The 20,854-nt window shown below is 39.0% G+C and overlaps 2 protein-coding genes across 5 annotated transcripts in view; both read left to right on the top strand.

The window, feature by feature from the left end:
- Nucleotides 1–4,699: 4,699 nt before the first annotated feature.
- tmem230a (transmembrane protein 230a) lies at nt 4,700–11,801 on the top strand. Of its 2 annotated transcripts, none has more exons than XM_023399464.2 (4): nt 4,700–4,822; nt 7,679–7,793; nt 8,216–8,338; nt 10,822–11,801. In XM_023399464.2, the coding sequence occupies exons 2-4, from the start codon at nt 7,692–7,694 to the stop codon at nt 10,960–10,962; spliced, it is 366 nt and encodes a 121-aa protein (XP_023255232.1). In that variant the 5' UTR covers nt 4,700–4,822; nt 7,679–7,691; the 3' UTR covers nt 10,963–11,801. The 2 variants fall into 2 exon arrangements, with proteins under 2 accessions (XP_023255232.1, XP_023255233.1); XM_023399465.2 differs by having other exon boundaries at nt 4,708–4,822; nt 7,676–7,793.
- Nucleotides 11,802–12,647: 846 nt separating this feature from the next.
- igsf9a (immunoglobulin superfamily, member 9a) overlaps nt 12,648–20,854 on the top strand; it is a 64,366-nt gene continuing 56,159 nt past the window's right edge. For 2 of the 3 annotated variants that reach the window (XM_087172073.1, XM_087172072.1), the window contains exons 1-2: nt 12,648–12,930; nt 20,607–20,682. The gene's annotated coding sequence lies outside the window, so the exon portion shown is untranslated. The remainder of the gene's footprint in view (nt 12,931–20,606; nt 20,683–20,854) is intronic. The other variant, XM_023399458.2, reaches the window with a different exon arrangement.

Genomic DNA, 20,854 nt, shown 5'->3' with positions numbered 1-20,854 from the left:
AAACTGAATTACATAGACAGCATGTTTGTTTTCTGCTAAAATATCCGCTCTTGCAACATCCATTTGTGGTGACGACTGCCCCAGTTAATAAAATAAATCCAGCCCATACTTGGGCCACATGCTTGTTTTCTTCGGGCCCGGCATCCGCCGTGTTCCATGGTCCAAATCTGGCCCATATACAGGATGATAGTAAGATGCTACTTCCACATCTGGACCAATTCTGGTGCACGCACAGAAAATCTTTCAGCTGTCAGTCAGTATGAGAGGAAGAGCCAGACTCTGATGTGGTAGTATATGGGCCAGACTCGGGCCAAGGACCCAGGCATACGTTCGGCCAAAACTTTCATTTTGCAGTCTAACTTTTTAGCGGTCATGTTTACACACTCACAAGGAAAGATTGTGGTCTAAAATGTTGCCTCTGAACATAATCCACCCAGGGATTACGTTGTCACCACAAGGTAATTGGGAAAACAGCTTAACACTTGATGAACGTAATTTCTAGGCGACAGGGTTGCTAATTACAAGGTTGGTGTGGCCACTTGAGACATATTGTGGGAACTGTTCCCTGGTGATACCTGGAGCAGTTAAATTGTAATTGAATGGCCTTGAGGTGTGTTGATGCGTGGAGCCAGTCCATGCTTTTCTCCTCCAACAGAGTTTACCGAGGCACTGGCACAAATTTAGGCCAAAATGTGAGTCTTCTGCTACAGTGACTCTTTTAATGGTCAGCTGTGTGAAAACTCTCGACCGTAAGTGCTCACAAAGTATTTTGACTAAACTAGCCTTGCTTGTTTTAATCGTTAAATTTAATTTAATTTACTGTGATTTCTCTGAATTTTTATGAAAAAGAAAGCTGTTGGGGCGCCGCAGTGGCTCACCTGGTAGGGTGCATACCATGAGGGCTCAGTCCTTACAGCAGCAGCCCAGTTCCAGTCCGGCCCAAGAGTGTGTGTCATCCCCTCTCTCTCACTCCCCAACTTTCCTGTCTCTCTCACTGTAGCTATAATGAAGGAAAAATGCCTGAGAAAAGAAAAGAAAAGAAAGATGAGAGAGAAAGAGAAATGTTTATGGTGAGCCAATATAACCAGTACTGCTTGTAGAGAGACACAATATTAATTCTTTCTTGTTGTTTCTCCATGGAGGGGAAAAGAAGAGAAGGCCAGGCTTAGTTTCTCTTCACTGCATGCCGGGTTGCAAGAATTATTAATCATGTTCACCATAATCACCAGGGCTTTTGTTGATTTGGGGTTTAAACTTAAATCTTGCAGTGTGATACTATGTTGAGCCAGATGGCATGGTGCAACAAGGCCTCTTTAGTTTACTATATCGTTCCCATTTCAACAATAGTTTCTGCATTTCGTGATAATGAGACAAAATGCCTTTGTAGAAAATGTGCAGAACAAAACCACCCAACACAACAGTTGATACATTATGGGTCTGCCAAGGTGAACAGGATGTCCTGCCAGGTCTGCCACAGCAGGCGAGGCAGTGTGTACATCTCAGGAGTTTTTTTTTTTTTTCTTTATGGCTGCTGGGGCAGCAGCAGGAGGTAACATTTTGTGAAAATAAAGAATAGGATGGTGCAGGCCGTGTAATATTTTCCATGGTAGCAGGAGCGACTTGGCATCGATTCTGGTATTAATTTTCAGCAGCAACTTTTCAGCACTTTCTGATGACCAGAGACTGAAACAGGGGTTTGTGTTATTAAAGTGCCACGAGCTCTTTGATAGATGGTTCACTGCATGTGCACTGTGTGCCTCAAGACTTTTTGTTCATTTGATCATATCTGTTTTATTAAATATATCAGTCTGGCCATTAAATAATAGAGAAAGTTTGGGACTGTCAGAGATTGTTTTTTAGTACCGGCTGCACAGTTGACCAGAGGAGTCTGGAAAAGTCTGGGAGACCACAAGTACTGAGAAAAGTGTTTTCCTGAGGTTCTCCGAGCAGTGGTGAGGAGTTGCTTGAATTTTCATCTCCTGCTAAACTTTAATACTGTAGATTAGCCTCAGCTGTGTTCTCTTATTTATAGTATACAAATAGCATTGAGTTCATATTTGAGCACAGTAAGTTCTCAGTGAAGGTCCCTGGTTGCGTGACATCAGTAGAAAAATTTTGTTGACTCCAGGCTCAGACTGTTTCGATCTTAATACTGCCAGAGGCTTCCCATATGATGTGGCTGTGGTTGTGAGGGGGGTTATTCAGACTTGTGCATATGAATAAAAGATGGTCACTCTCATTAAAATTGCACTGAAATCATGATCTGCGTTGTGATTTACTGTGTTTTGCATTATCATGAAGAAGAATGTGACATACCATTATTTCAAAAGCATGTTATATTATATGTTATGTTATATATATGATTATTAATAAAAGATTATTAATAAAAGATGCCTGTGTATTGTTTTAGCCATGTTCACAGTATGGCTCTATATGCAATCCTCACATTCAGGTAAGTTTTGAATTTCAGTGTTATAGTCATTTATCATTTGTAATAAATAGTGCTTTATCTTTTGGACTATATCTTTCTGTGAAGAGTCAGACTTTTTCGCTCTGCCACCGTAGTTGTTATCAATAGGACAAGAAATAACCACTACACAACCAGTAGATATATTGTTATAAACTCTTGTTACAGAGGTTCATGGTCCCCCGAGGATGAATCACTCTGGCTACAGTGATTGTCTGACTCTTCCTCTGCTCCACCAGCAGTGTCGACTCCTGGCTGGATTGTCACAAAATTTGATACACACACATTCATGACCCCCTTCAGGATGAATCATAATAACCCAGGTGATCTGTTAACTTTTACTCCAGCGCCATCATCAATTCAAAACTTCAATTTGTCCAATACTTTGGTTTATTGCTCATAGTCTATGGTGTGGCTGAACCTGTGGAGAGCCCCAGACAGCTGCTAGCATGTGTATGCACTTTTTGTTATATTTAGACTGAATAGAAAATGACCTAAATATATATTAGCATAAGTACACAACTGATTACTGGAGCTAAGTTGCTGCAGCTTCACGGCTTGTCTCCAAGATAATTTATAATTGTATCGAGATTTCCTGACCTGTGTCAACTCTCTTCCTTTTCCTATCTGCTTCTGACTCTTACTGAAAGAAGAAATACTGCCCGGAGGAAGGTGGCTGATGCCATTGGTAGTCTGCACAGGCTGTTAAGATTATCTTAGCAATGAAGCAATCATTAGTGATGTGATTTGATTGGAACATACTGGATTTCTCCATATCAGTTTGATAATTGTTTGCAGCATAGTAGCTGCGTCTAACAGAGCTGATTGACTCTTTGTTGATACATGTAGTTTAAACTCAAACAAGCAGACAATTTGAAGTTAGTTTTAACACCTCAGTCTTCATATGCAGCAGATAATAATGACAAACAGTGATTAACTACCTGGTGCATTCAGATCAGGAAAGGAAGTAGCTTAGATTAGATAATGGTGTTCCTATACAGACAGAAATTTAAACAGTTTCTTGGCTGCAGTGGCCTATATTCTTTTTCTATTACAGACTTAAAAAGAGAGAGTTCGGAGTTGACACCATACAAAGAATATAAATCTGGTGGAAATATTCAATAAATATATTTCTGTAGAATCCCTGTTCTCAGCAACTTCTCAACAAAAACTTGAGTCATGGTCTCAACTTTCAAAAATCCATATCAGTTCTACAATAATTGTGTCAGTGGCTGTCATGACTGGTAATCCACAGCAGACAGACTGGAATAGGATTGCAAAGAGGAGTATGAGAGACATAGTAGATTTGAAAGTAAAAGTATTGGCGTGAAGCGACATATAAAGCAGAGTGTAATGGAAACTTAACAAAAAGAAGAATAGCATTGGAAAAACCCAAGAATTATGTGTTTTTTGAAAGCTGTCTGCCAGAAGTTTTAAATGGAGGATCGCATTCAGTTAGCGTACTTTTATTTCTCTTAAATTCCTGCACATCACACGGGCTTACATAAACCTTAATGACAAAAACGCACAGCAAGCTAAAATGTAACATTAATAGTTTATAAGTAAGCACACGTTCAGGAAAAGCTGTCAAAGACCAAGAGGAAGAATTGAGTATGGAGAAGAAAAGGAAACATTTTTGGACATGAAACAGACAGTCATGTGTTGCAATGAACTCCAACAGGCTTTTTTCTGTGCTATTCTTACAGAATTAATACTTTAAGTATTACCATTTTATTCTAATTTATATATATATATATATATATAATGTATTTGAATATATTTCACTCCATTATCAGCTGTTTATTTTACACCTGATGAAATGACTAAAGAGACTCAAACTGACAACAGCAGATACATAAAACAACCAACGTACTAGGATGTTAAATTACTTCTTGCAGAGTAATGTTTCATTAACAATAATAATTCAGTATAATATGCAATACAATAATATACCAGTAATATAATACAATGAATACAAAATACATTATAAAGAAAGCAAAACTTGTGATTCTTTGATTACATTTACCTGATAAAGCTTTTATTAAGGTAAAATTTTGAATGAAGGTCTTAAACTTGTAAGAGAATATTTTCACACTATGAGATTGCTATTCTTACATAAATAAAGGATTCTTCTTCCACGGCTTACTATTACTAATCAACTTGGACGACATGGTCATGAAGCCTGTGATCAGCAGGGCAAGCAGCAGAACAATGTTAATGCGCATGCGCACTGCGGAAAAACAAGGAAGTTGACACAGATTTTCCATCAGTGTAAACATTGTAGATGTGGCAACACAGAGGAGCAGTCTACTCTGGATAACAACATTTACTGTTTTCTTTATACCTCAACTTCAGGTGAGAGAGAGAGACGAGGAGAAGAAACGAGTTGTAAATGAATGTGTTCGGGGAGGCCACTTTATATTAGCTTGCTTTTAATAGCCTAGCGCAACTATGCTAATGCTCCAGCTAATTAGGTACAATGTTTCTTAGACTTGAATTCATGTTAGACATTCACTCAGCAGTGAGCAGCTTCAGTTTGACTTGTTTACTGGTCAAAACCTCAGTTACATACCGTTATCACTACACAGATACGACTAATTTACTGTCACCAGTAATTAGCCATAGCCTAGGTAGTGATTTTAGACAACGCAGATAATTTATATTGTGCAGCTTCATGGCGACACAATAAGATAGAGTACAGTTAAAGGGACGTTAAAAAGTGTCATAGAATATACAACTTAAATAAAACTTAGAATAATATTATGCTAATGCATTATACATGCCATTGACTAAAGATACAGTAGAGAACTAAAACGTTTAAGTTCAATGTAACTGCCCTGTAAAAAAACATTTTAAGGGAATCATAAATCATAAATCCAGATTCCACCAAATATTTGTTTTTATTTCTCAATTTTTGTTGAATTAATTATATTAAATAAAAAAATTAAATTAATTAATTAAATAAATAAATGTATATTAATATTATCTTCCTTCATTATAGTCTTAAAAGGCTGTCATAAATCCGTCCCCACACTGCCAGGGTATAATTCTGGTGTAGAAATAGTAAATACCTGTATCCTATATTCATTGTTTTTAAATTGTTAAATTTAAAGTCTTTTAAACAACCCATACAATTTGTGTATAACTGTAAAAAGTAACTTGAATAAATGAGTAGAAAAATATTGAATTGCTATTGGCGCTAAACGTTCTTCCTCTCCCTTAGAAACCAGTCTAGATAAATACTAATAAATACTCCCACATTCTAAATTGCATAGTATTTTCTCAGATAATATGGGGACATCCATTTTTTGCTGCAGTAAGTGCAGTAACTGCACAACACCTATAACCTAGAGCTTTCCTCATCACAGGAGCTCGGTGGTGAATTGATGTGACAGCTGCCAGCAAAATAACAGAATGCTGAAAGCTTCTCCATTCTTTGTTCAAGCTGGAACAATAGTTTTTATTCACGGGTTTAGTCTCCCGTGGGGGGTGTGGCTCGAGTGCAAGGATGAACAGAGCTACAATATACCTACATAAAAAACTTAGGCCTTAAAGAAGATCAGCTCATATGTGTAGTCACACTTCTCTGAGTCTCTCTGGGGCAGATCTGTGTTGTAGTATTGTTCTTGTTTCTTTTCCTGTTTGTTTTGTTTAATAATGCTGACTGGCTTGTGTGGAAGAAATACAAGACATAGTAGATAGTATGAGACACAGTGGCAATCATAGCTGAAAAAGGAATGCTAGATTACTACTATTTCTTTCAACAGAAGCATCACTTGAAATTATTCTTTCCCTGCCGTGTGTGGAAAAATACCATCTGTGTTCTAACCAGATTTTGCAGAAAAATAAGTCTTTTAGAAAAGCAGACAGATCAAAAGTTCACCAAATCACTCAGACAGTGTGCAGCAAACAGCTCATTTCACTAATAAATACTTAAAACAGAGACTGTCTGTGACCTTGCCCTAGTTTCAGCAGTGAAAATGAAAGTTTTTTCAGACTTTGGCTGAAAACATTAATTTAGTGTTTACATGCGGAAGCAGAAGTGGAACAGTGGAAACGAAAAGAAGAGATGAGAATCTTCCGCTCATTAACCTCTCTGCCTGTTTAACATTTTTACTGGGGTCTGCTGTTAGAAGGTGTGCTGTAGCTTTTGAAAACTGATATTTGCTCAAAGTAGGGTTGTGTGACAGTATACACTCACAGAGCACTTTATTAGGAACACCATAATAATACTGGGTAGAGCGTCCCTTCGTTCTCAAAATAGCCTAAATTCTGCATGACATGGATTTTCCCTTGAGATCCTGCTCGTGTTGACATGAGTCATCACATCATTTCTGCAGATTTGTCAGCCGCACATTCAAGGTGTGAATCTCATGTTCTACTGGATTCAGATCTGGAGACTGGGAAGGCTGCTGAAGTTCACTGACCTCACTGTGATATTCATGAAACCAGTTTGAGATGACTTTTGCTTTGTGTTGAACATGATCAGCTACAATACTCAGACAGTCTGTGGCATTTAAACCATGACTGATTCTTTTTAAGGAGCCCAAAGTGAGTCAAGAAAACATTCCCCACACCATTACACCACCACCACCAGCCTGGACTGTTGACACAAATTCGGACCCTACCATTTGCCTCAGCACACATCCAGATTCATCAGACCTGGCAATGTTTTTCTTCAAGTGTCCAGTTTTGTTGAACCTGTTTCCACTGCATCCTCAGACTTCTGTTCTTGGCTGACAGGAGAGGAACCTGACATGGTTTTCTGCTGTTGTAGTCTGTCCTTCTCAAGGTTGGACGTGTTGTGCATTCTGAGATGCTTCTCTGTTTCACCACAATTGTAAAGAGTTGCTGTACCCTTTCTGTCAGCTCCAACCAGTCTGGCCATTGTCCTCTGACATTTCTCATGAGACATTTCTGTCCACAGAACTGTTGCTCACTGGATGAGTTTTGTTTTTCTCACCATTGTGAGTAAAAACTCTAGAGACTGTTGTGTGTGAAAATCCCAGGCGACCTGCAGTTTCAGATATGCTCAAACCAGGACTCACTGTTTATACCCCAGTAGATATAACTTTAATATCCCTGGATGTTTTGGGCCATTTGTTATAAATAAATGAGCAGCATTGTTAAAGAGAACAGCTGAGAACTGAGGTCATAAATGATTGTGGTGATCATTGATGATTACCTCTCTGCATCTCTCTTTCCAAGCAGCTCCGATGCCATAATGAAGGCAGCCAGAAGCAATATGTTGGGTGCTGGAGTGTCTAACAACAAGGTGAAGTATTCGCGTCTGGCTGCTGATGAGGATGGTTACATAGACTTACAGGTAAGAGACTTGTTCTTCTTGTTTTGGTAACTCTACCAAACCAACATAGTCTCTGATGTTGTGTCATACTGCTCTAAGGTTTCTTGAGCTGCCTGGTAATTACTGAACAATTTATTGCCACAAGTTAAATCCCAATTAATGACATCCTGGTAATTTGCCAAAGCCTTTTGTGGTTAAACCAGAGGACATATGAGTGGCTGCCCGAAAAAGAACAGCTCAGATAAAGTTTTTGTTTCTGTTTGTCATTTTGTTTTGATATAAACTGAAATCCTTCTATTTATCATACAAATGATGTATGTTCATAATCTAGAGGTAGTCCCACAGCTAAGCTTTACTATTTGCAATTATTAAACATAGTAATGCTAAAAGACCACAAAAAAAACGAAATGTCTTTCTCTGTTTTTTTCTCCAACACTTTCCAGTTCAAGAAAAGCCCACCAAAAGTCCCATACAAGGCGATTGCACTGGCAATATTCCTGTTTATGATTGGCTCCTTACTGATAATCTTCGGGGCCCTTCTTCTGGCAGGAACCATAAAGGTCGAGGTGAGTTTGGTTATAAAATCCGTTCAAATGGAAAACTACTGATTTTCAGAGTCGATATAGATGGACTGTGTTTTAAACGTGTCCACAGCGTATGAATTGAAATACAATCTCTTGTTCTGTTGCCAAAAAGGTTATTGTTAAACATGTCACTTTGTCCCATAATGGTTGGGTTCTGACAGTAAGTACCTCAGGCTTGTTCCCTGAATACACATCTCCTGAAAACCCATTTGTTACAAAAATGCCTCTGTTTAAAACATATACAGTATTTCTGTTTATGTTCTTCCGAGATGTGAAGTAGCAGAGAAGTGGTTGTTGTGTTTACGTTTTTGTCTTGTGGTCAGAGTGTGACTCCAAACACCTCTGTTTCCTCAGCTCATCTTGATGTTAAAGGAATAGTTTGACAATTTGGAAGATAATGCTTATTTGCTTTCTTGCTGAGAGTGAGATGAGAAGAAAGAGACTACTCTCATATCTGTATGCTAAAAATGAAACTACGGCTAGCTGTCTTTTAGCTTAGCTTAGCATGAAGGCAAGAAAGAGGAGGAAACAGCTAGCCTGGCTCTGTCTAAAGGTAAAATCTGCCTCCAAGAATCTCTAAAACTCCTGTTTGTTTAACCTGTATGAAGACCACAGTGTTAAAATGATACTACAGATAATAATGTAGAATTTTATAATTTTATACTGAGTTTTATACTGACACCCTGCTGATACAGTACCTGAGTTTCATCACCGACACATCATTCCATACATAAAGTTAAGGAAGTTTTTTTTCAGCAAAAAAGTATTTTCTTTTCAATATAAAATGATCAAATGTTAAATGAGCAGCCGCACAATAAATGTGCCAAAATTAAGTAGTTTAAATTTGGCAACATTTGATTTACAAAATAAGAAAAGAAGACAGTGACTCTGACTGTACACACAATGCCAGCTATTGCTACTTTACAGTTTTTTGATACTCTGTGCTACAGAAACAAATCACAGTACTTTTTTGGGTACAGACTGAAATGATACCCTGCCCTGGTTTTGACATACATCTAGAGAACCAAACAAAACCTTCCAAATTTCAACTTGAGCAGTAATTAAAACACTCCCGCTGCAGCTTATCGTGTCTTTAAATAGCTGTAATTGAACAGTTATCCTGACATTTTATTGCTGTGCTGCCAGTTTCCTACTGCACTCTTGCTTTTCCTGGCCATAATGGTTTGTTGTGTGTTTGAATATGACTAATGATTTTGATATTTTATACCTTTGAGTGCCAACTTTGGTGGCTTCCCTGCTGTGGCTTCAGCTTCTGAAATTCATGACTCCATGTGGGAGATAACAGAGCCTGCACATATTATATTTGTAATTATCAGTAGGAGGTTAATGTGAATATTTTTTTCTAGTCTTGCGGATTGTATTTGTAGAAAATTTGATCTGACATGAAGGCAGCGTCAGAGTATTTGAGCCGTCTAGTTGCCAGTTAGCCCACGCAAGTTTAAAATGGCATATCTAACATCACAAATTACACAAGGTTCAAGCTGTGGGTAATTGAGAAATGGGATGCAGACAGGTTTTGTTGCAAGAAGTTGTCAGAGTTTTGGGTTGAAGGAATGTGATTTAATCAGTATTTTGTTTCAGCTGGAGATTGTGTGTGTGTGTGTGTGTGTGTATTGCATAGCAGTGGTTCTGGTGAACTGTAGCGACTGTATGTCATGGTCTTCATCGAACACTGAAAAGGGTTAGTCAACAACCCTTACCTTACCCTTCACTTCATAACCTTAGAATAATGCTGATAACAATTCAATACAGTGGTATTTTATCATCAGGAATCAAAGGTCAGTTTTCCCAAAAATCGAACCACAAAGGCTGCTTACTAAATTTTCCAGAGCTTTCATCTGCATCAGCTGGTCTTGTTGCGTCAATGTAGTTTGATCAGTTCTGAAGGAGATGGCTTACTATGGAATCTCAGTCATGTGATGACAACTTTGGGTGAATTGATCCTATAAGCACCACCTCATATATATGTCAATATAACATGTACATGACACAGGCAAACATAATGTTTTAAAATAAGATGATACACATGGCCATGGCTCATGCAGCAGAGGGCTACAGTAACTCAGTGCACAACACTGCCATCTGCTGGTGAAATGAAACACATCACTTTGACGTTTGTTGAGACTGCCTATGGCTTCTGGTGGTTTTCCGCCCTGTGTGTGAAATGACTGATGATTTACATGAAACCAGATCTCAGGCGGATGAAGTCATCATGTCTGTGTGCCTCCTGCGCACCCTTTTCATTCAGAGGTTGTTTATGTGTCATGCTAGCGGGCGATGTGGAGATAAGCATGTTAAAGCTTGCTTAGTACATTAAAGAGTGTGCGATGCTTCCTCCAGCATCTCATTAAAGAAGAGACATATTAGTGAGTAAACAGGGGGTCTGGCCCACACCTGAAGAAATGTCTACTTGCAATCCCCCATTGTTCTTCTTTTCTTTTCAGCATCCAGACCGCACCATTCCTGTGATCATCATAGGGACGCTCGTTTTCCTCCCCGGATTTTACCATTTGAGAATTGCCTATTATGCTGCCAAGGGTTACCGGGGTTACTCTTACGATGACATCCCAGATTTTGGTGACTGAACCAAACAACAGCTGCTGATTGGTGGAGAATCCCCTCCTTTTTTTTTGCCACACTGTGTATCCTGAGACTGTTGCCTGCTGTTTACTATGAGTTTCTGAATGTATGTAGCAAAAAAAAAAGAAAAAAGACACAACTGAAACATTTGTTATGGCGCCTTGTGTTCTAATACAGGTGCACCATACACATGATTTTACATTGTTTGCTGGTTTTTATAATCTGTCTTATTTATTCTCGGCTCTGCGCTGCATCATCCTCCACACAAAAACAAACATGTAATGAGTCGGGGATGACACGACAGCACAGCTACATTTACTTTTGCCACTCATTCAAGAAATGATAACAAACCGTGGATGAGTGGTGAAACATTTTTAGAGTCTACACAGATGCCTTCAGCTTACTACTGCTAGAAAGTCCTTGACCTGGATGACTGAGAATCTTTGTGCTCATTGCACAGTTGTACAGTTAAACAAATATTTATTTGTGACTGCAGCCTGTGTAATAACATGAAACGCTTGGGAGACTGTATTTCTCCTGGAGGATTATATATTTACATAGCTAAGCTGAAGATTGATTACTTTGTCAAAGTACAGTATATTTTTGAATGAAATGTATTACTTACTCTATGAAGTATTTGGTATTTGTTGTGCATAGTCGTTTGATTTTAAAATGTCAAAAGAAGATGTATTTTTACATATATTTGCTTGATTTAAAAAAAAAAAATGAAATAAAAAATCTGAACAAGAATGTGACGTTTGGTTTATGTTGTGATGTTGATGCCATGACTGTTATGGCAGATTATGGAAATAAATTGTGGCTCAAACCATTTTCTTATCAAAAACGTTTAATTAAGACTTAAGCATTACATAGAGAACATGCGTGTGTAGTGGGAAGCACACAAACACACAAAAGACAAAAAATTTAATAAACATATGGCAACACGTTGAAAAGATGATACATGGATATATAAATATAAGCTTGATCTAGAACTTCCTTCCTTCCCCCTTTGTAATATTTGAAAAAAATGGAGTAAGGACAGCAAACAAATCATCCAAATAAGTTGAATTTGTTGAAGCTGTTTTGTTCAGAAAGGGAGAAATGAAATATGTTCACAAAAAACAGAAAATGAAGATTTGGCTTTTTGATAAATTTTCTGGAATAAACACATCTCTTAGTAAAGAAAAATACAAATACAAAAACAAGTGAAAAACAGTATTGAGACAGAAAAAGAGCAGTTCACTTGTCATTCCAGAAACACTTTTTGAAAGGGTGAATATTCACAGAAACAACATTTTCCTCTTTTTGAATGAGGAAATATGCGATTAATGAATGTATATTTTTGTTTCACAGGTCCAGCAAGTGTAACTTTTTCTCCTGCTTTGGTCACAAACAAAAGGTAAAGGACACCCTCTTGTGGTTACCACTACGCTGGATGCCATCAGGGGATTAAAGGCTAAAAAAAAAAACATCGCCTTTCATCCTCTGCCTCCACAAACAAACTCTTTTATTAAATATGCATTGGCTGAAACATTAAAGGGCTCACGGGACGCTAGTAGGTAACTTTAGTTTGATGTGGTTGAAATCCTTTGATCACGACAAGGAAACAGGAGCAGCCAGAGGAGGGAGGGGAGGGGAGGGGAGGGGAGGTTGGGTGAGGGGAGGGGGAGGAGGAGGAGGAGGAGGAGGGTGGAAGTTGGACCCAGGAACTCAGAGAGGACGCAACGTCGTCTGGCACCTGTACGTGAAAGCAACACCTGTCGCCGGTGGGTTTTTGGAGAGACAAACGCTCGTATTTCATGTAGTTTGAAACGCCACAAAGAGACAAGGCCTGTTTTTAGTTTGCTGGACACTGACCTGGTCTCCACACCGAGCCAACTGAGGCACAAGATGGACTAAAAAAAAAAACCGGACCATGCGAGGGATGCGTTTTTAAGGAAATCTACCAGCGACTGTCAGAAACTGTGCTACAGGTAGGATAAAAAAAAAAGGAAGAAGAAAAAAATAGTAATGAGTTAATGATTCTGGAAGTTTCTGACTTCCAGCAGCTTTGAAAAGATGAGAAATTAATGTTCAGAGCTTACACTGTGGAGTGCGAAATTTCCTTCTCAATCCCCGGAACTATGTCATGCATTTAAACGTCAGTAATGAAGTTTCTGTGGTGGTTTTTCATTATAATGTGAAATATGAAACTGACCGAAAGTTTGTGAAGCTTGAACTCAGCTAGCAGTCACTTCTCAGGACCCATTCAATCCTGTAAATGCCAGTTAGACCTGTGTTTATCATTTTCACTGAGCTTGTGAAGTTGTTTTTCTCTCTCTGGCAGTCATGGTTTTAATTGGTTTATGGTGGTATGACAACATGGAGAACAAACTGATGAGCTATTTGAACCCTACAGCTGTGGTAAAACAGGGAGAAGATGCTGTATGTCCAGAAACCTGGAAACTTTTCTTTTAGGAGCTGTCAGAAATACTGCTTTTAGAGATTTTAGAAATCCAGGATTACAAACCAGACTTTCATGTATTTTCATTAAAAATCATTTAAAATTTACACATACATACATTTACATACATTTAAAGTGATAAAGCTATTCTTTGAAATAATTTTTCATTCAGATTAATGGAGCTATTTTTAATAGTCTGTGGTTCAAAGATGAAGTCTGGTGAAGTCTCGCATTACTTATCCTATTCAGTACAATCCATAAGGAAATAGGAAATATTTATGATATGAATACATAAACTTACATTACAATTGTGCAATATGTAGAGCCCAGAATTGGAAATCTTTCGGTACTGTTGGAGGCCAGAGTCGATATGTATTTCACCGATTATGGGAGAAATATTCTCATAACTTCCTCCTGACAAGGTTCATTGACTGATTTCAAATTCTATTTTTGGTTTGACTGAGTCTGCTCTGGTGCCAGATGGGCGTAGTTCCCACAATATAATGTTTTCTATAAAGTTTTACATCTTCAGAGGGAGCTGAGTGGAAATTAATTTAGTGTTTTTTTTTTTTTTTGAAGGACAAGGATTTGCCTGACATCACCTGCATTATAAAGATGCACTTCACATCTGCTACTTAAAGCAGTCTGAAGTACATGCAAATTATTACCTACCAAACCCTATTAAGCCCACACAGAGTTTTTGCATGCTTTATCCCAGTGCATTCCTCATGGCTCTTTAAAAAAAAAAAAAAAAAAAGCCTGCTGAAGTGTTTGGATTAAGAATATAGTTTGTGAGAGGAGATTCTGCACTGTATCACCACTCGACAATAATTTAACTTTGACAAAAATTAAGGGAGACTTGATGGTCTCTGTGATGAATTATACATGTACAGAAAGTCTCAGTTACACTTTAATGACATGAACAACTGCAGCAACTGTCCTTGAAAACTTGGCTTCAAATCTCAAGTGTCTCTCTGTAACATGTAGTCATGACCAAGTGAACAAAAAAAACATTTTAAAGTATCATTTATTAAGAGTTAACACTCAAACACCCATTAATCCAGCTGTTGTCAGATTCAGAGTCAAATGTTGCTAAATTCTGATTGGTGCACAGAAATGTGTGACATCACCTTTTTCAAACGTAGCTCCACCCACTTCAAACTGCAAGAAGAGCGTAAAAAAAGAATGACAGGAAAACGGAAATCTCTAATGTGAAATGACCAAAACGTTCCTAACTTTGGCAGATAACTGTGACTTCATGTGGTATCCTGTCACTCATAGCAAGTAGCTTATTGGGCAAAATAGGTTTTCAGAGCCTTTAAGCTAAAGCATTAAAATACTACTTTATGCTATAGCTTTGCATCCAAATATTAACCCACAGTTGGTTGTGCACTGTCAAGATTGTCTCTTCACTTAGACTTGAGTCATGAATCTGATTTGATAAAATCAACATTGGACTTTTGAGTTGGAATGACTTGACATCCCTCCCGAGCCCAAACAGCCATGTGTAAGCCATGATAAGATAAAATGTATACTTATACTACAAGTGGCATACAGAATAACATAAGCACTCTTGTGGAGCAGAACCTAAGCTCTGAAATAACTTAATCACAATGGCAATTACTGCTGCAGAGGTGGGTTAGAGAGCAGGTTAAATGCCAATCAGCGGCATTTTTCAGCTGTGAGAGGCAACTGGCAATCAGCACTCCGATGTAAGATTTCAAAGCATGTCAGCTAACAGGGCTCTGAAGAGCTGGTGTCTGAATGAACTTCAGAGAAATGTTGACTGTATCATAAAAAGTAGTCTCAAAATTATGAATGAAACCATTTGGTAGAAGATGAAATCATCAGGATATGGTTCACATATAAATAAGAGACTAGAGGTGGAAGTATACTTGAGCAGTATCATGTCAATTTTCAAGTCTATCAGGTCTCTGAGTACTGACTTTGCATTTAAATTTTTTCCTTTCGAAGCTGTGCTGATAGTATATTTTCTTTATGCAGCTGCATGCTTTATGCAGAGACCAAGCTCTTTCAATGCAAAGCCCTTATATTTTAATATTCAAGCTGTCTGACTGTAAAAGGCTTGCATCTCGCTGTCGTACCTAAATGCTTTATTTTTCTGAGATTTTAAACGGATCGAACCCTGAGACCTCTGACTTGAGGTTCTTGATTTCAAGTCAGGCGTGCAGTGTTTAGGGATTAATAAATCAAGCTTCACAGCGGTCAGGTCCAAGTGTCAAGTCCCCATTTTTAGCCATGCTACCCAGATAGCAAAACAAATCTGGCCCACATGCTTGTTTTCCTCTGGCCCAGAATACGCCCGGTTCCACAGCCCGAATCTGGCCCATACACAGCATGATTGTAAGATGCTACTTCCGCATCTGGGTCGATTCTGGCACACGCGCACACACACACACACACACACACACACACACACACACACACACACACACACACACAAACACACACACACACACAAACACAGAAAATCATCCGGCTGTCAGTCATGACATGAAAAGTGTTTAGATTTAGATGCATAATGATGTGATAATAGCAGCTTAAAAAATAATGATAAGGCTTGGTTCAGTCTTTTACGTCTTCTTTGACTTAAATATTTATGCAGTGTTGGATAGCTGTATGTAAATACAGTAGATACATTATTACGTACCTGATATGCAAATTAGCATGTGACAACTCAATGCCTATTGTATGGGTTGCCATGAAACTTTGTTTTATTTTTCAGTAGTCACAAAACATCAGCCTCAGATGCACTTTGTGTTTAGTGCTAATTATGTCAGCATGCTAACAAAGATGGGGAACATGGTAAACATTATAAAACATCAGCACGTAGCATTGTCATCATGAGCATGTTAGCATGCTGATGTTAGCAGCAGGATTTAGCTTTCAGCTCAAAACACTGCTGAGCACAGTCTCAGAGAGCCGCTAGCATGGCTGTAGACTTTTAGTCTTGTTGTGACTTCAGACCATATGATCTATGTAATAATGCTGCGTGTGAACAGTCTAATAAACCTCCCTATGTGATGAATACCTGGTGAACTGCTGGGATGTAAATAGAAAAAATATGTGCCAGTAGAAACACATGTCTGTGCCGTATTCAGGTTGATTGGATTGTAGACGTGGGTTGTAGCTAAATCAGCCGTTGGCGGATGCATCGCATGGTGCGATTGTAATTGGATTGACAGTTAAATATGTCAACACATTTCTCTCACAAATGTAAACTCGAAAAAACAAAAGAACGAAATCTCACAATGTAGGGACCTTTATACCTGACTCCAAGTCTCGAGTCTCTGAGCGCAGACATGGGGACATAAGCAACCCACAGTGACTGAGTGCTCATGAGGAGATCAACATGAAAAGTTGTTTTTCACAAGTTGCATAAGTAATGAGTGGAAAATGTTTATTATCCCAAGATGGAAAGTTGCCTGTGTTAGCTGCTCGCTCCAGCGATCTGGTCAGAGCCATGGATTTTATCATAGTTTTACACTGTAACTGCAGGAATAAACAGAGTTTTAATGTAAGATAGGTTTGTCAATGGGTGACAGCTGAAAGAGGAGCAGGCTGATGGCTTTGGATGGAAAATTATGTTGTTTTGATTTTTCCAGGAAAATAGAAGGAAACGGCTGTTAAGAGTCGCTTTTCATGATCCTGTGTGGCTGATCAATAACACTGATTCAATCCTGTATTGACACAGTTTGTCAGGAGTGAGGCTGCCGGTTTTTCACTGCAGTCACCTCTAATATGAGTTTTCGCATTGATGTAGCGCATCTTGCATTTCTCCAGTGCCTGGTATATTCTGAGGGCAGAGCAGGATTTTCATACTTGTTAATATTATGATGATAATAACCACAGTGAGTGAACCAGAGCTCTTAACTTGTGCAGCAGGCAAACAGTGTGACAATAGAGTTTTTTAATGCTTTTAAATTTAACCCGCTGCTGTCTGTTAATGTCTTTGGACACACTTTGGTCATTCCTCTCTACTCATGGAGCTGTCACTGACATAGCTGTCCATTTCTCACTGGAATACTTGTCATGGTAGCTGCCAGCGGTGACAGATGTTTATCAAAGGTGGCATATGGTTAAAAAAAAAAAAAGTTATACAATGCAAGGATGTGTTTCGCATTCAAATTCACCTCTTAACAGTAATTTCACAGTATTTTCAGCCAATGGCTTTATTTCTAAAAAGTGACAATGTCCATATATAAGCTGTTATGACATTGTGGAAACCTGTTTTCTACCCCAGTTCTGCACATGCTCGTCTATTCTGCAGCTTTGCAGGAAGGTAATTATTTTAGTAGCACCTCTGGAGCAGTGCTTACCATAATGATTTTGTTAGTTCAAAGTAAAAAAAAAAAAAAAACAAACACATTATTTTGTCTGCTCTTATTAGGTCACAGCACTTTAAGAATTCAACTTTGTTTCCCCTGTTACATTTACTGTGCTCAGAGGTTAATGTCCAATTTAGCTTGCTGGCAGATACAAACAGCCTTGAAACAGTCCTAACCCACTGACCAATCATCATGTTTCACATTCCCCTAAAGGATACCTGTAGCTGTCCGAATCAATACCTGGAATGTTATAAAGGACAAGTTTTGAGCATAGACACAAACAAATACGAACCATGGCAACGCTCGTGGGAAGGAAATGGAATTTGAACAAAAAAAAACAAACGTGCAGGAGCCACTTTATCTTTGGGTTTCAAGTGTGTTAGGGTAAGAGGGGGACAGAGCTGCTGATAAATCTCTTACTGTGCCTCGGTCACAATTAATCAGCTGCTCCCCATTTCTCTCCTTATGTAGATGAAAACGGCAACAACACAGAATTCCAGCAGCATGCCTGTCTCTGACATTTCTATTTCTGTCAGCTGATAAATCTGCGTGAGACAGGGCGCTTTCTTTCGCGAGGCACTGGCTCATTTATTACAGCGTTAAACAATTTCCAGAGTGTGGAAGTTGTCACTGTGCTTATGTTTATGCATGTCCTCACTGTCAGAGGAAGGAGGAATAACGTCTGAGGGAAATGTCTAGAGACCATCTGTGTTACCATGGCTGAGTGTTTCACCTGTGCAGGCCGCTTTGTTTGGCAGCTCTCTCAGTTTCTGGTTCAGATTTAATGACAGAAAATGTCCTGCAGCTTAAAGAGATTTTGTCGCCTCTCATCTTTCTCCTTGCTGTGTTTGCCACACTCTCCCTGCTCTCTTTCTCTCCACACAATTGATTTTTTTTTTTTTTTTTTTAACCACTTTTGTTCCACTTTATTGCCTCGCTATTTCACCAGACAATTAAGTCTTACCTTGACAGAGCATTAAAATTATGAACAACATTTTAATTCAGCTATGGCTGTCTGTATTTGGACAGTGTCTGGTTATATTTCTTTAATCAATGGCATGAACATCATTACAGGGTTGTCAGTCCTTATTGTCGCCTGTCGTACGAGTTAACAAGAGGCAGTCGATGAAGCACGAGGAGAAGATGCTGAGCATCTGTTCATTATGTGCCAAACAGGGAAGAGTCGCCGCTGTGAGTTTGTCTGTGTGTGTGTTTGTGTGTGTGTTTGTGTGTCTGTGTGTGTGTATACGTGTGTGCCTGCGCGCGTGTGTGTGTGCGTGCGCGCATGCTGTTCTTTCATCTTCGCCCACAGTGTGAAGATGAGAAGCAACAGAATCACAATGTTGAAGCTTTACCTTGGCTTGCCTGGCTCAGCCTCAGCAAACACTCAATACCTGATTCAAATGTAATAAGTTCAGGATAAACTCTGTGTTGTGCTGCTTTGCATAAAGTCACGCGGGTGAAGGACGGGGGATAGAAGTCGGTTGATGTTTCCAATAGACTGCAATCAGCAGACGTGCCACAGATTGAGGATTCTTTTTGACTTTCACTTTGATTTTGTGGAAAAATTTGTGTATGCTGTGCTGTTTGCTGAAGCATTGGATTGTGTTGGAACAAGCGCAGCAGCTGTTGACAGCCTGCGTAATTGTTTTTCACCGGTTCAGACTTTGTCCTATCCATGAAATGAAAAATCCCATAAAAGCCACATGGTTAGGGAGAGCAGCAGATATGGCCTGTGCTGCCTGCTGGGACCAGGGTGCGTTCACTGTTCATATTCAGGAAGTGTAAAGATCACTGACGACGACCACGACCATCCACATGTGTTGAAGTCATGTATTTACAATGGACCTTTTTATCTTGTATACCAAAGTTTCTAAACATGTAAGGTTAGATAGATATGCACAAAAAACTTCACAAAGTCCTGTAAGGATACAGTATGAAACACCCTTTACTTGGCATATCGGTATTACACATTTGTCTGTACACAGTAGGTTTGATGTCGTTCATGTCTCAGGTGATGTCCTTGTTACTGTGCATGTTGTCGTTGACTGTAATGCATCATGTCATGTTGTTGCAGTGTGGTGGACTCAAAAACAAATCCCATGGTGGACAATAGACTTGTACTTTACTCCCCGTGTCCTAATGTTACCGTTGCGTCATAGTTGTAGAAGTCCTTATCATTTTTGAAACAGCCATGAAGTGATACAAGCTGTGAGCTGTGGCTTCCAATTTCAAATTCGAAAACTTCAATAGTACTAAGTTCATTCTTATTCAGGGACTGTTTTTTTTTTTCATTCTTTTTTCATGAGCTGTCATTGGAGCTGTTTTACCTCCGCCAACCATTGTTTACTTCTGTCTTGCTGTGAGCAGCTCTTTCATTTCCGTTGTACCTTGAGGAATAAAAGTGTCCGTCAACATCACAATCAAGACTCACCCAAATGGCAGTGAGAGCCTTACCTTATTTAGTCAGTGTCTAAATGTACTTCTCACTTCTACACTGCAGTGGTTGCAACTAAGCAAGGACTTCTATTGTTACTGAGAGGTGCAACGTAGCTAAAGTTGGTAGTTACTTTGCAGATAAAGATGTTACATACAAAGCATGTGACTAACTTATAGCCAGGGCTCCAGATTGTGCCCATTATGGTTACACACATGAGCAAACGTCGTCATTAATCCCATCGATCCACCTGACATTTAGCAGGTCTGTCTCTGTGTGTGTATGTGTGTTGCGTTACTTTTTAAGGCATGTGTGTATGGGTGAAATGACACCCTACACTCTTCCTTGAGCAACATCCCAACCCTAAAACATACTGGTAATTCAAAACAAGGAAAACAATTGTTTTTTTTCCTTGTACAGAAAAATGCTGCAGTGAGTGTTACACCTGTTCCTGGTCCTGAAAGGGCCCCGCCCAGACCTGACATCATTGGTGAAGGTAACCGCTCCACCACCTGTGTCCCCAAGTATTTAGATCCTTTACTTAAATTAAAGCACCAATACAGGGATGTAAAAAAACTCCATTACAAGTGTTGTCCTGCATGAAAATCTTACTTTAGGCTACTTAAGTACATAAGTATTAGATAGATAGATAGATAGATAGATAGATA

This window comes from Seriola lalandi, unplaced genomic scaffold (genome assembly GCF_002814215.2).
Source record: "Seriola lalandi dorsalis isolate HSWRI2012SDOR001 ecotype SW California unplaced genomic scaffold, Sedor1 jcf7180002051954, whole genome shotgun sequence".
Lineage (NCBI taxonomy): Eukaryota > Metazoa > Chordata > Actinopteri > Carangiformes > Carangidae > Seriola > Seriola lalandi.
This window is presented reverse-complemented; position numbering and strand designations above follow the sequence as displayed.

Excerpts from the sequence above, each read along its gene's own strand:
- tmem230a (XM_023399464.2), top strand. The coding sequence starts at position 7,692 with ATGAAGGCAGCCAGAAGCAATATGTTGGGTGCTGGAGTGTCTAACAAC. Across the intron at positions 7,794-8,215 it reads ATGGTTACATAGACTTACAG|TTCAAGAAAAGCCCACCAAA; the intron begins GTAAGAGACTTG and ends AACACTTTCCAG. Across the intron at positions 8,339-10,821 it reads CAGGAACCATAAAGGTCGAG|CATCCAGACCGCACCATTCC; the intron begins GTGAGTTTGGTT and ends TTTTCTTTTCAG.